The 13,961-nt window shown below is 40.8% G+C and overlaps 1 protein-coding gene across 9 annotated transcripts in view; it reads right to left on the reverse strand.

Annotated features, from left to right (window-relative positions):
* LOC140726389 (ETS-related transcription factor Elf-2-like) overlaps positions 1-13,961 on the reverse strand; it is a 165,691-nt gene that overhangs the window by 20,381 nt on the left and 131,349 nt on the right. For all 9 annotated transcript variants that reach the window (XM_073042701.1, XM_073042700.1, XM_073042707.1 and 6 more), the window contains one exon: positions 1,183-1,356. In XM_073042701.1, coding sequence (XP_072898802.1) covers positions 1,183-1,356 — 174 coding nt within the window. The remainder of the gene's footprint in view (positions 1-1,182; positions 1,357-13,961) is intronic.

A 13,961-nucleotide genomic window follows, 5' to 3' on the forward strand; every position in this document is an offset into this window, starting at 1 on the left:
TTGAGCATCTTATTTTGTGTGGGGGGGGGGGGGGAGGAGACATGGTACCATAATGGTTAGCATAACACTATTAAGCACCAACAAACTGGGCTCAATTCCGCCACGGTCTGTAAGGAGTTTGAATGCTCTCCACATGATCGTGTAGGTTTCATCCAGGTGCTCTGGTTTCCTCCCACATTCTAAAGACATACATGTTAATAGGTTAATTGGTCACATGGGTGTAATTCAGTAGCATGGGCTCGTTGGCTGGTAGGGCCTGTTAACATGCTGTATCACTAAATTTTAAAAAAACATATTTCTATTCCTTCCAGTGCTTTTTGTTCAGTCAAAAACAAAAATATTATTCACACAAATGAATGTGAATAGTCTTGATTCACCTCAGCCAACAGACTGAACCTCATGCATAACAATAATGGCAAACTACTGAACACTCAACTCCACTTTACAGCAGAGTAATTGCGACCAACTGGTGTTTACGAGTCCACACCATTATCAGAGGCACTAATCAACTGAATTAGGAAACCCCTCCCTCAGCCTTACCCTCCCCAATCTAACAGGTAGATCCTAACTCTTAGGCTGGATGAAGCCAGCACAAATAAGAAAGTAAACTAGAAGTCCTCTGACCATCTCACCCAGTACGTGGGAGAACAATGGATGGATTAGCAGTATGTTTTAATTTAAGCCAATCACATCACACTGAAACTCAAACCACCAACAGAGTTATATTAAACAGCACTGTGATGGATGTTGATTCAATGATTAACAGCCGTTCATGTCATAAAGATTTAAAAGTTTAAAATACACTGTTTTTAGGAGCCTAGTGGGCAAGGCATCAGACTAGTAACCTGAAGGTCACTGGTTCGAGCCTCAGCTGAGGCAGCGTGTTGTACTTAACAACACATTGCTCTGCGACAACACCGGTGCCAAGCTGCATGGGTCCTAGTGCCCTTCCCTTGGACAACATCGCTGGCGTGGAGAGGGAGAGGCCTGCAGCTTGGGCAACTGTCGGTCTCCCATACAACCCTGCCCAGGTCCATGGTCTCTCGAGAACGACAGAGGCCACCACACACTTATAATGCATTTGTTGAATTTTATTTTATCCAGAGTGAACAAGCACAATATTCTTCCCTCATTACAAAAATGCCATTTCCCTTATATGCAGAAAGGAGATAGATTTTATACCTTTCTTTTTTTTGGTTGGTTCAGGGGTTTCAAGTATCGGCACGGCAGGGGAAGTGTCCATGGGCTCTGGCTCCTCTGTCGACACTTCCACCACCGTTTCAGTAATCACATCAGGTCTCATTGCAGCGTGGACAAATTCTGGGGTCGACACACAGGGTGGCACAAATACCTGGACTATATAAAAGGCAAAAAAAACAGACACACACAATTAATCTTTGTAAAATGCACACTTCACCATTTACTTCCTACTTGTAACTGTTCAAATATATAACTCCAACATTCACTTTAAAAGCTCATTACACAATAGTACAAAGTGGCTTCCATTTTGCATCCAATTTAATAAAATTACAGCTTCAACAACTGTCATTTCAACTAGTTATCCAATTATCTGTTCCAAAATGGGCTCACTTTAGGAAAAGCGGTCTCTGCCACACACCTTCACAACAAATACGAGCTGTTTCAGGTGGATGATGAGAGTAAATAGAATCACACAATTTTATCCCCCTCAAATCTTTACATGAGAAGTAGAATCAAGCAAAAACATGACAAAAATAGTGCAACCCCATCTTGAAAGAGTAGGAATAGCAACAAAGAACATTATTCAAAATCAAATCAATTGAACAAATCAGAAGGAAATTGGCAATTTTGTTTGGTCAAGTGGAGCTGTGTGATTTTGTAGACTTTGTGTAGATTACTGGACAGACTCTCAAGAATCCAAGAGGCTAGTTACACTGCATGTGTAATGAATGACAACCCTTGACAGTCAGTGAGGATTACTGCTAGTTTAGGTAGTGTGGTTTGGACCTGCATACAACTATAAAAGGTTTGCTTTTGCTGCTATGAAAGAAAACAGAAGTGCTGGAAACATTCAGCAGGTCAGGCAGCATATACGCAGAGGGAAATTGACTGAAAAGATCATCAACTTGAAATAGCCCAGAAATCTGTTGAGTACTTCTAGCAATTTTCTAGTTTTACTAGATTTTCAGCACCTGCTTTTTCCTTCATCTTTGATCCCATTTGATGGTGTTCAGCCTCACAAAGACTAACTAAACATTTGCAAAAGGAGAAAGAATACATGAAAAACTGAGAATAATCAGAGAAACTATCCGTGAAAGTTGAGAAAAGAGAATTTTGTATTTCTAGGGAGTTCATTGTTTACTCAAGAAAGGACAAACCACAGAAGTTTGAAATCCTGTGGCTTCTGCATATAGATGAACACACATAGTGCTTCAGAGATTGATACAAAGAATGACCAGCTCATATTACATGTCACCGCTGGTTATGGGATGAATATTGATAGAAACACCAACATGAACTCTGCCCTTAAATAAAAAGCATTGAGAAATTTTATCAACTGCCTGATCAAGGAATTGTGGTTTCATCTCAAAGGGCCACATCAACCAAACATGGACCCTGTTCCCAAAACAAAAGGATGCCGTCAGTAGCATGCTCCAGACATGGAAGGCCTGTCCAGATGTTATTTGTGTGTTATATTACTCTGTAAACAGAGCTTTAAAAAAAATTCACCTCCAAAATGCAACCCGCAGAAACAGATACAAAATCAATTTTAAAAGCAGAATGAATCCTAACATGTCTGCAGAAAGTGTTCCACTGAGTAAGCCTTAAAATGGTCAAACTTTTCTTACTTGCACAGCTTTTCCCAGTTTAAACTTAATGGACCTGAAAGTTTGGAAAGGGTTGTGGTCCTCACTGCTGCCCACTAATGATAACACTTACACATTAATGCAACACTAAATTTAAAGTCTGCATGACCTTACACTCTCATTGCTGTGTAACATCAGAACAGCCCATGGGTGCAAAAGTTGGAACTTTACTACTGTAGTTTATGAACTTAAAAGTAATAATCTTCACCTGTTAAACAGACAATACAGTGGACTCCAATTAATTGGGCCATCAGTTAATTGGGGCACCCACTTACTTGAAACAAAAACTAATTGAGAAAATTGACCGGATTACCTTCATTTATTTGGGACAATGACACTTAATTGGGACAGGTGACTGTTGCCAAACAGGTTCTAACTAGTGTCAGCCGCACACAATTTTGTGCCATTAGATGCCATACTGCGCTTTGAGCGAACAGTTTTTAAATAGAGTCAATTGGGTGTGTTCTGTTCAAAAAGCAGTGATTATTGTCATTGATAGTTGGCAAAAAAAAGCAGTAAGGCGATTTTAAAATGTTTAGCTCACTGTGGTTTCAAGCATTCAGTATTAGAGATGCCAGAAATGATCGGGAGTAAAAATGAAATGATTTCATCCTTCAAGTTAGGAACTGCAAAGAATTTGAAGGTATCAACAATCATCTTGAATCTTGTAAAGAAAATGAAGATTTGGAAATTCATTCGTCGATTGCATTGACTGAAATCAGTCCATCACTGATTTTGTTCATTTCATACATTAAGTAAACTTATTTGATAACTAATAGGAACTAATATACAATTTGTTCTGTATTTTATTTAACTACATAATTTGTTACTCAATTAAATGGCAGTTTTTAAATATATATAATTTTTTAAAACTATTTTCATGAAACTTCCGCTAATTGGGCAGCTACTTAATTGGGCCAAAAGTACAGGTCCCAATGTGTCCTGATTAATTGGTTAGTTGTATTTAATTAGAAAGTAGTCAATGAAAAAACTTCCAATCCATCTACTCTTCCTTTGTACCCCTTCCCACATCCCTCTTCATCTCTCTCTTGCCTAGCAATAAACCCAAAAGAGCTTCTTACACAGACCAACCTGCTTCAGTTCCTACAATATAACTAAGAGATGACACAACCCATTTGGATTCATTGTGTGATGCAGGTTAGGTACCACTCTCAGAGTTAAATTATTGTACTCGATGACTTTGAGTACATCCCAGTACTAAAATTTCAATCATAAATGACCACAGTGGTCAGCAGCACAGGAGCGCCACAGGGAACCGTACTCTCTCCGGTCCTGTTCACCCTGTACACATCTGACTTCCAATATAACTCGGAGTCCTGCCATGTGCAGAAGTTCGCTGATGACACGGCCATAGTGGGTTGTGTCAGGAATGGACAGGAGGAGGAGTATAGGAAACTGATACAGGACTTTGTGACATGGTGCAACTCAAACTACCTGCGTCTCAATGTCACCAAGACCAAGGAGATGGTGGTGGACTTTAGGAGATCTAGGCCTCATATGGAGCCAGTGATCATTAATGGAGAATGTGTGGAGCAGGTTAAGACCTACAAGTATCTGGGAGTACAGTTGGACGAGAAGCTAGACTGGACTGCCAACACAGATGCCTTGTGCAGGAAGGCACAGAGTCGACTGTACTTCCTTAGAAGGTTGGCGTCATTCAATGTCTGCAGTGAGATGCTGAAGATGTTCTATAGGTCAGTTGTTGAGAGCGCCCTCTTCTTTGTGTGTTGGGGAGGAAGCATTAAGAAGAAGGACGCCTCACGTCTTAATAAGCTGATAAGGAAGGCGGGCTCTGTCGTGGGCAAAGTACTGGAGAGTTTAACATCGGTAGCTGAGCGAAGGGCGCTGAGTAGGCTACGGTCAATTATGGAAAACCCTGAACATCCTCTACATAGCACCATCCAGAGACAGAGAAGCAGTTTCAGCGACAGGTTACTGTCGATGCAATGCTCCTCAGACAGGATGAAGAGGTCAATACTCCCCAATGCCATTAGGCTTTACAATTCAACTGCCAGGACTTAAGAACTTTTTTTAAAGCTATTATTAATGCTTTTTGAGTTAGTGATTTAGATGCATATCATATTATTACTGAGTTAAGTATTGTATGTAATGAGTTTTTGCTACAACAAGTGTATGGGACATTGGAAAAAAAGTTGAATTTCCCCATGGGGATGAATAAAGTATCTATCTATCTATCTATCTATCTTAAAAAGCGATTAACTCAAACCATCAAAATAAGTTATTTATTTGACACCAATTATCTTTTTTTATGACAATTAAAATTTCAAGTGAGATCAGAAGGTTGTTGGTAGTATGTAGCCAGTCACAACAAAACAACAGGGATGTGCACATTTGTTTGAAACATTAAACAAAGCTCACATGATTTAGGAGACAGATTCAAGAGGAACAGAGACCTTAGCCAGTATTTCACACTTGCTCAACCAACACTTGCATAAACAATTAAATGGTCACTGATGATAGCAGCATTTTCCTGGGGCAAAAAGTTAAGATCATTTTCAAACATACAACAGTGAATAAAGTACAAAGTGACTTGGCACATTGTGAGGAATAAAAAGCTATAGAAATGTAATTTCTTACTTTCCCTAGAGGTTTTCCCTCAAGAAAAAAGGTTGCAAACAGAATCAGAATCAGGTTTAATATCACTGGTTGCTCTGCTATGGCAGTACATTGCAATGTATAATAAAAATTATAATTTAGGACGTATACTGTACAAAAAGAGCAAAAATCAGAGAGGTAGTATTCATGGGTTCATTGTCCATGCATACATCTGCTGGAGAAGCTCTCTCTGAAATGTTGAATGTGTTTTCAAGCCCCTGTACCTTCTCCTTGAAGAGATCAATGAGAAGAGGGTATGTCAAGGATGATGGGGGTCCTTTTTGAGGCATTGCCTTGTGAAGGTGCCCTCAATGCTGGGGAGGCTAGTGCCCATGATGGAGATAGCAGAGGTTACAACTTTCTGCAGTTTTTTTTGATCCTGTGCAGTGGCCCCTCCATACCAGACAGTGATGCAACCAGTTAGAATGCTCTCCATGGTACACCTCTAGCATGAGTTTTTGGTGATATAAAATGTCTCAAACTCCTAATGAAATATAGCCACTATCATGCCTTCTTTGTAATTGCATCAATGTGTGGGGCCGAGAATAAATCTTCAGAGATGTAAGCACCCAGTAACCTGAAACTGCTCACCCTTTCCACAGCTGATCCAGTGATGAAGACTGATGCGTGTTCCCTTAATTTCCCCTTCTTGAAGTTCACAATCAATTCCTTGGTCTTGGTGCTGAGAGCAAGTTTCTTATTGCAACAGCACTCAACCACCTGATCTATCTTGCTCCTGTATGCCCTCTCGTCATCATCTGAAATTCTGCCAATAATAGCTGCATCATCGGCAAATTTATAGTTGGCAGAATTTCAGATGGTGATGTCATAGTACTCAAAAGTAGCTCTCCGCTCTCAAATAAAACACACATGAACATAACAAATTGACAATTAAAAGCAAAATTTTAGAAGTTACCCTTCAATACCTCTCTCAATCTGTTATGTCTTCCTGTCCTAGCCTGGTCTCATCTCTAACACAAGAGTGGTCAAAGTCACTCCTGTACAATGGCTTCTCTTTCCTCGTCTCAGGGGAAGCTCAAAATATTCCCGCTAAGTTTCATTCCAAGTTTCATTACTGATAAAACACAGTATGTAAAAGGTAATGAGAGCTGTGGGAAGGAAAGGTTCCTCATGAGGAACTGACTCCCTAACCATGAAGCTGATGTCAGATTTGATACAGCCTGAAATTTAACCACTTTATAATAAAAAATAATCTGTAGTAATGCCATGATTATCAAACACCCTGTAAGAAAATGATTAATTCTCAAGAACATACTGTGCTGTTTCTCTAAGTAAAAGTAAATATAATAAACATAGTAAACATAGAAGTTTTGACACAATTTCCCAATTGCTTATTTTAACTGTGAGAAAACTCTATAAAGTGAGGATCTAGATTTCTGATTCATGAAGTTGAAAAAAAAATGATCCTTATCTATGCAGACAAATGTTTGTGGCTGCTGGCTTGTTGGGCTATAATGCGGTCAGTAGAGTTCAAGTCCAGAGGTGCTCTCCTTAAACTGTATAACGTGCTCGTGAGGCCACATCTTGAGTATTGTGTACAACCGTAGTCTCCATATTTTGTGTGGGATGTGAGGCACTGGAGAGAGTCCTGAGAAAGGTGACTAGACTCATTCCAGATCTGCAGGGTATGAGCTATGAAAAAAGACTGAAAGAATTATACCTTTTTTGCCTAAGCAGACTTAGAATGAGAGGAGACATGATAGAAGTGTTCAAAGTCATTGAGGATATGACTAAAGTGGATGGCAGCTGCTACTTCAAATTTAACCCATCAATGAGGACACGGGGCCATAGGTGCGAGACTGGTTAAGGAGAGGTTTCAGACTCACATCAGGAAGCCTTTCTTTACACAGCAAGCTGTGGACACATAGAACAAACTACCTAGTTGGGTAGTTGAGAGTAGTACCTTACAGACATTCAAATCTAAACTTGATAAATATTTCAACACACTATGTGAATAGGAATTTGGCAAGCTTCTTTGGGCCGAATGGCTTGTTCTCGTCGAAAACTGTCTAATGTTCTAAGACTCTAAAGGAGCCTAAGCAGGGGAAATAGAACCGTGGAATGTCATATTGGAACATATTGAGCATTTTAACCATCTATTTCACCCTCCCAAAATTTTTATCTCAGTGTTTTCTCTGGAGTGTCGGAGGCTGAGGGGTGACCTGAGGGAAGTATTTAAAATTATGGGGGGCATATTTAGATAGAGTCAGAGTTGGGTTTTTTCCCCAGATTGGAAATGTCAAATACTAGAGGGCACAGGTTTCGGGTGAGAAGTTAAGGCTTTAAGGAGTTTCATATAGAGTGTGGTGGGTGCCTGGAAAATGCAACCAGGAGAAATAGTAGAAGCAGATACAATCACTATGGTTAAAAGGCACTTAGATAGACACATGAACAGGCAGCGGATGGAAAGACAAAACCCATATAAAGGAAGATGTGGAGTTTAAATTGGCATCATAGTCAGTACACACATCATGTGCCAAAGGGCCCACTGCTGTGCTGTACGGTGCTCTATTGCTATCCAATGTCACGGTTAGTCGCTCTTAGAATGCAAAACTGTTTTAACACTCAAATGTAAATGAGAAGGATTTGCTTGAGAAAATAATTTAGTATTCAGTGCAAGAATGGCTTCAGACATGACTGGGTTAGAAAAACTCATCTGGGAAGCCACAGCTCCAAACAAACTGTAGATTTGCTATATTTACCAGAGACAAGTCTTTTAGCTGTTATATATTGGAATGGAAATTTTTAGGTGTCAAACACGCTCAGTTTTGTGCTGTTAACATTTGATTATCCACCAGATGGCCCCACATGAGGATTTCCCATCGTAAAAAGAGCAGCTAGAACCTGGCATGCTTCCAACCCTGCCAGCAACCCACAGCATTTAAACAGCTTATGGCCTTCTAAATCTCAGGAAGCAGTCTGCATTCCAAACACCCTCGACAAATCGAGGGTGGATAAACGTTTATATACATAACGTTTTCTCTTTTTTTTAAAAACAAATGCATCTGACCTCCACGTCCCAAACTCCATTGCCTCTTCTTCACATTCTGGCTTCAAACCCTGACTGCAATCAATCCTACCAGTTTTGTCGACATTTCTCAAAATTAAGCAATACCTAAACTGCTGGAAACCAGACAAAAAATACTAACGTACGCTTGAAAAAAAATTATGCTCCACATATGTTACCTTCTATTACCGTAGTGCCTTACTGAAGCAAACGTGGGTTTCAGTCACATAAATATCTATTAATATCCTTGCTTACTGTGAAAGGCTTAGAGAAGTACAACATGGAAATAGGCCTTTCAGCCCAAAATACTAAAATGTCTATCTACAGTAATCCTGTTCTCCTGCATTTGGCACCTATCCTTCTGTTTCCATAATAGGACATAGGAGCAGAAATACACCATTCAGCCCATCAAGTCTGCTCTGTCATTCCATCACGGCTGATTTATTTTCCCTCTCATCCCTATTCACATGGCATCTCTCTGGAACCTTTGACACCCTTACAAATCAAGAACCTATCAACCTCTTCTTTAAACATATTCAGCAATATGGTTTCCACAGAAATCTGTGGCAATGAATTCTACAATTCATCACCCTCTGGCTAAAGAAATTCCTCATCTTTGTTTGAAAAGGACATCCTTCTATCCTGAGGTTGGTCACTTTGGTCCTAGACTCTCCCACCATTGGAAACATCCTCTCCACATCCACTACATCCTAACCTTTGTATATTCAGATTCAATGACACAGGGCCTGATTATGGATAGTCAATATGGCTTTACGTGTGGTAGGTTACGTTTTTTTTTGAGGGGTTAGCAAGGAGGTTGACGAAGGAAAGGCAGTGGACGCTGTTTACATGGGCTTTAGCGAAGGCTCTGACAAAGTCCTCTGTGGGAGCCTGGTCCAAAGGTTAACTCACTTGGTATTCATAATGAAGTGGCTAATTGATTTCAATAGTGCCTTACTGGGAGAAGCCAGAGAGCAGTAGTAAATGGCTGTCTCTCTGACTGGATGCTTGTGACTACTGGTGTGCCACAGAGAACGGTGCTGAGGCCATTGCTGTTTATCATCCACATTAATAATTCAGATGATAATGTGGTCAACTGAATCAATAAATTTGTGCAAGATTAATGGGGGGGGGCATATGGAAGCAATGAAGGCTATTAAAACTTGTAAAGTGATCTTGACCATCTGGGAACATAGGCTAAAATAATGACAGATAAAAGTGTGAGATGTTGCACTCTGGGAGGACAAACCAGGTTGGGGCTTTTCACAGTGAAAGGTCAGGCACTGAGGTTTGCCTTAGAATATAGGGACCTAGGGGACATAGCCTCTAAATTCGGGAAAGTAGATTTAGGATAGTAATGAGGAGGAACTGCTTTTCCCAGAGAGTGGTGAATCTGTGGAATTCTCTGCCCAATGAAGCAGTGGAGGCTACCTCAGTAAATATGCTTAAAACAAGGTTGGACAGACTTTTGCATAACAGAAGAGTTAAGGGTTATGGGGAAAAGGCAGGTAGATGGAGATGAGTCCATGGCCAGATCAGCCCATGATCTTACTGAATAGCTGAGCAGGCTCGACAGGCAGCTTCAGCTCCTGAGAACACGCCAGAACAATGGAGTCTGCTGGACAATGGAGACTGACACCTAGAAAATGCTGGAGGCATTCAGCAGGTCTGGGAGCATCTATGGATGGAAATAAAACAGTTTATGTTTCAGGCAGAGATCCTCCATCACAAAGCTGAAAGATTCACCATCCTGAACCCAGAACACTCTTCTGAAACACAACTATAATGTGCACCATCTACATAATCCACAACCATATTGTGTACCGCCTACATAATCCACAATCATATTGTGTACCACCTACCTAATCCACAACCATATTGTGTACCACCTACCTAATCCACAACCATATTGTGTACCACCTACATAATCCACAATCATGTGTACCACCTACCTAATCCACAACCATATTGTGTACCACCTACATAATCCACAATCATGTGTACCACCTACATAATCCACAATCATATTGTGTATCACCTACATCAGGGGTCGGCAACCTTGTTGCCTCTGTGGGCCGGATCACGTATTAATGAGCAGACGGCAGGCCGGATAAATGCCATAAAAAAACTTGAAATATGGGAATTATCCATTTAAATATATCTAGTTATGTTTTGCCTCAAATTAATGAATAACACATGCTAGAAAATCATTTGTGCTTAACCAAGGATGCCGATTAGTATTCAAAGAACTCAGTTTAGTTGCAATTTATTTCAATCAAGGCATCTTCTGAATCTATTAAAAGGACACAAAGAATCTTTAAACATAAAACATATGAACATGTTGCACTGAATGGTGGTAAATTAAGTATAACAAAAAAGAAAATTTTAATGCAAACAGTTTCAATGTGAAATGAAGTTTGTTGCCTGAAAGCTTCTCAATATTGGGTGTCAGACTTGCTGATGCCAAGAGCAAGACATTATCCAGATGGGCATCAGTCAATCTTGTTCACAAATGGTTCTTGGTGTGCTTCATTTTTGAAAATAATTGTTCACACAGATAAGTTCAGCCAAACAATGATGCCATCTTTTTGGCATGGTCCACTAAGTTAGGATACTTCCCAATAATCTTCCACACATTAAGTTTCATTTCTGACTTTATTTTCAACAAAGCTTCAAAAACGTCTGCTCCAGTAACCGTGTCCTTCATAGGAATTAACTGAATACACTTCTCAAAAATTTGAAAAGTTGAGGTCACTCCTCGCACAAACACTGCAAGTTGAGCAGTGTCTCTCAAGTCTGTGCTCTCATTAAGTGCAACTGAAAAATATTGCAATTCGTTGCAGGCATCCTTTAAACAACTTTTAACATCTGTTGACATTTCTTCAACTTGCCGTGTGATCGTTGTTGCTGACAGGCTGATAGATGCAAATAAAGATTTCTTTTCAGGACAAACAATATCCACCACTGCCAGTAAACATTGTTTGACAAACTCTCCATTTGTAAAAGGCTTCAACTTTTCTGCAATACGTTTTGAGATCTGTAAAAGGCTTCATCTTTTCTGCAGTATGTTTTGAGACTTCGCAGCTGGCACGGGTATTTCTTTCATTTTCACTGCTTTTCTTGGCATAAAAATGACGTTTGTTTTCCAAAACTAGCCTTCATTCGCTCAACTTCATCTTTCCTTGCTTGCCCAGTAAACTTGTTAAAATTTCCACTATGGCGGGTCTCGTAATGTTGCCTGATATTTGCCACCTTCTTCACAGCAAGATTTTCTAGGCAAATGAGACAAACTGGTTTCCCAGCTTGCTCGATGAAGAAATAATCTAGTGTCCAAGTGTCTTGGAAATTTCAGCACTCAGTGTCTACCTTCCTGCATTTTGCATTCATTGCCATTGGAATTTTTCTTCGATTTTATTTCGAAACATGAGTTATTCAACAATTATCGTAGTACATGTAAATATCTCGATATTTAGTGTGTATTTCTTGTTAAAACACAGTGATGCTGTTTCTGTTTACAAATTCGAACGATCCCATCTGAAAACGTGCGCATACTAAGGTAGTCTGCCTTCCCGTCATCCGTATATACCAGGTGTTTGGTGTGGAACAAAATGGAACCTGGGGCCAGTGTAACAAGATGCCATGGATGTCCATCAGTGTGGTCACGTGAAGCAGACTAAAGAAAAAAAATTTGCTCGTGGGCCGGATTAGCATAGTATTCCAATATTTGTTTGGTCCGCAGGCCGTAGGTTGCCTACCCCTGAATCCACAACCATAATGTGTACCACCTACATAGGTGATGGGTGGAATAGGTAAAGAGTGAGCAGAAGGAGGAGGAATCTGATAGCAGAAAACAGTAGAGCATGGGAGAAAGGAAAAGAGGAGGGGCACCAGAGGGAGGGGATGAGCAGATGAGGAAAAGGGGTAAGAGGGGAGCCAGAATGGGGACTGGAGGGGGAGAGAAATTACTGAAAGTTGGAGAAATTGATGTCCATGCCTTTAGGATGGAGGGTACACTCAGATGGAATCTTCCAACCTGAGATTCGCCTCATCCTGACACTTGAGAAGGTCATGGACTGACCTGTCAGAATGGGAATGGGAAATCAAATTGAAATGGGTGGCTACTGGGAAATCCTGCCTTTTGTGGTGGACAGAGCAAAGGTACTTGATAAAGCACCCCACAATTTACGTCGCGTCTCCCCAATGTAGAGTCGCGGGTGAAGTGTCGCCTCATCTGGAACGACTATTTGGTGTCCTGAATGGTGGCGAGGGAGCAGGTGTCAGGGCAGGTGTAGAATCTGTCTCACTTGCAGGGAGAAATGCCAGGAGAGAGATCAATGGGGAGGGACGAGTGGACAGGAGAGTCACAAAGAGCACAATCACTGTGGCAGAGAGTGGTAGTGGGGGGGGGGGGGGGGAAGGAGGGGAGATGTGCTTGTTGAAGATGGCAGAATAATGTGCTGCAAACGGAGGCTCATGAGGTGGTAGGCAAGAACAAAGGAACCCTATCCCTGTTATGCCGGCAGGAGGATGGGGTAAAGGTGGATATGTGGAAAGTGGAGAAGTGGGTGAGGGCAGTACTGATCATTTTGAAGAGGAAATCCCATTCTCTGAAGGAGGACATCTCAGATGTTCTGTAATGGAAAGCCTCATCCTGGAAACTGATGCGGAGGAGACGGAGGAACTGAGAAAAGGGAATAGTTTGACAGCATGGGAAGAGGTATAGTCATCATAGCTGTGAAAGTCATAATAGAAAGATTATCAGCAGATATTCTGTCTCCACAGATGGATTCAAAGAGATCAAAAAAGGGGAGAAAGGATTGGCAACAACTTCTCCTCTAGAATCTCCATCAGCACAGATGCACCACAAGTATATGTGCTTAGCTCCCTGCTAATGATTGTGTGACTCTCAGCTCCAATGCCCCTGCTAATTTCACCACTGTTGTTGGCCAAATCACAGGTGTTGATGAACTGGCGGATGGAAGGGAGATTGTAAACCTGGGTTGAATGACACCACAACAATAGCCTCACACTTAACGCCAGCAAAACCAAAGAGCTGATTAATGACCACAGGAAGAAGAAGCCAGTCCTCATTAGAGGATCAGAGGTGGACAGGGTCAGTAACTTTAAAATCCTTGGTGTATCATAATCAGAAGATATGCTTGGAACTAATACATATGTGCCAACACAAAGAGGTATGACAACACATTAACTTTCTTAGAAGTTTGCATAAATTCTGCATTTTATCTAAAACCTTGACCAACATCTACAGATGAACAGTGGAGAGTATCCCAATTGCTTTCATCATGGCCTGGTATGGAAATACCAATGCCTAGCAACAAAACTGTCAACAAAAAGTCATGGATACAGTCCAGTCCATCACAGGCAAAACCATTGAGTACACTTATATGGTGCACTGTTGCACTGTCTTTATGCATAGTTCTTCCATAATT

Source organism: Hemitrygon akajei, chromosome 4 (assembly GCF_048418815.1).
Source record: "Hemitrygon akajei chromosome 4, sHemAka1.3, whole genome shotgun sequence".
Classification (NCBI taxonomy): Eukaryota; Metazoa; Chordata; class Chondrichthyes; order Myliobatiformes; family Dasyatidae; genus Hemitrygon; species Hemitrygon akajei.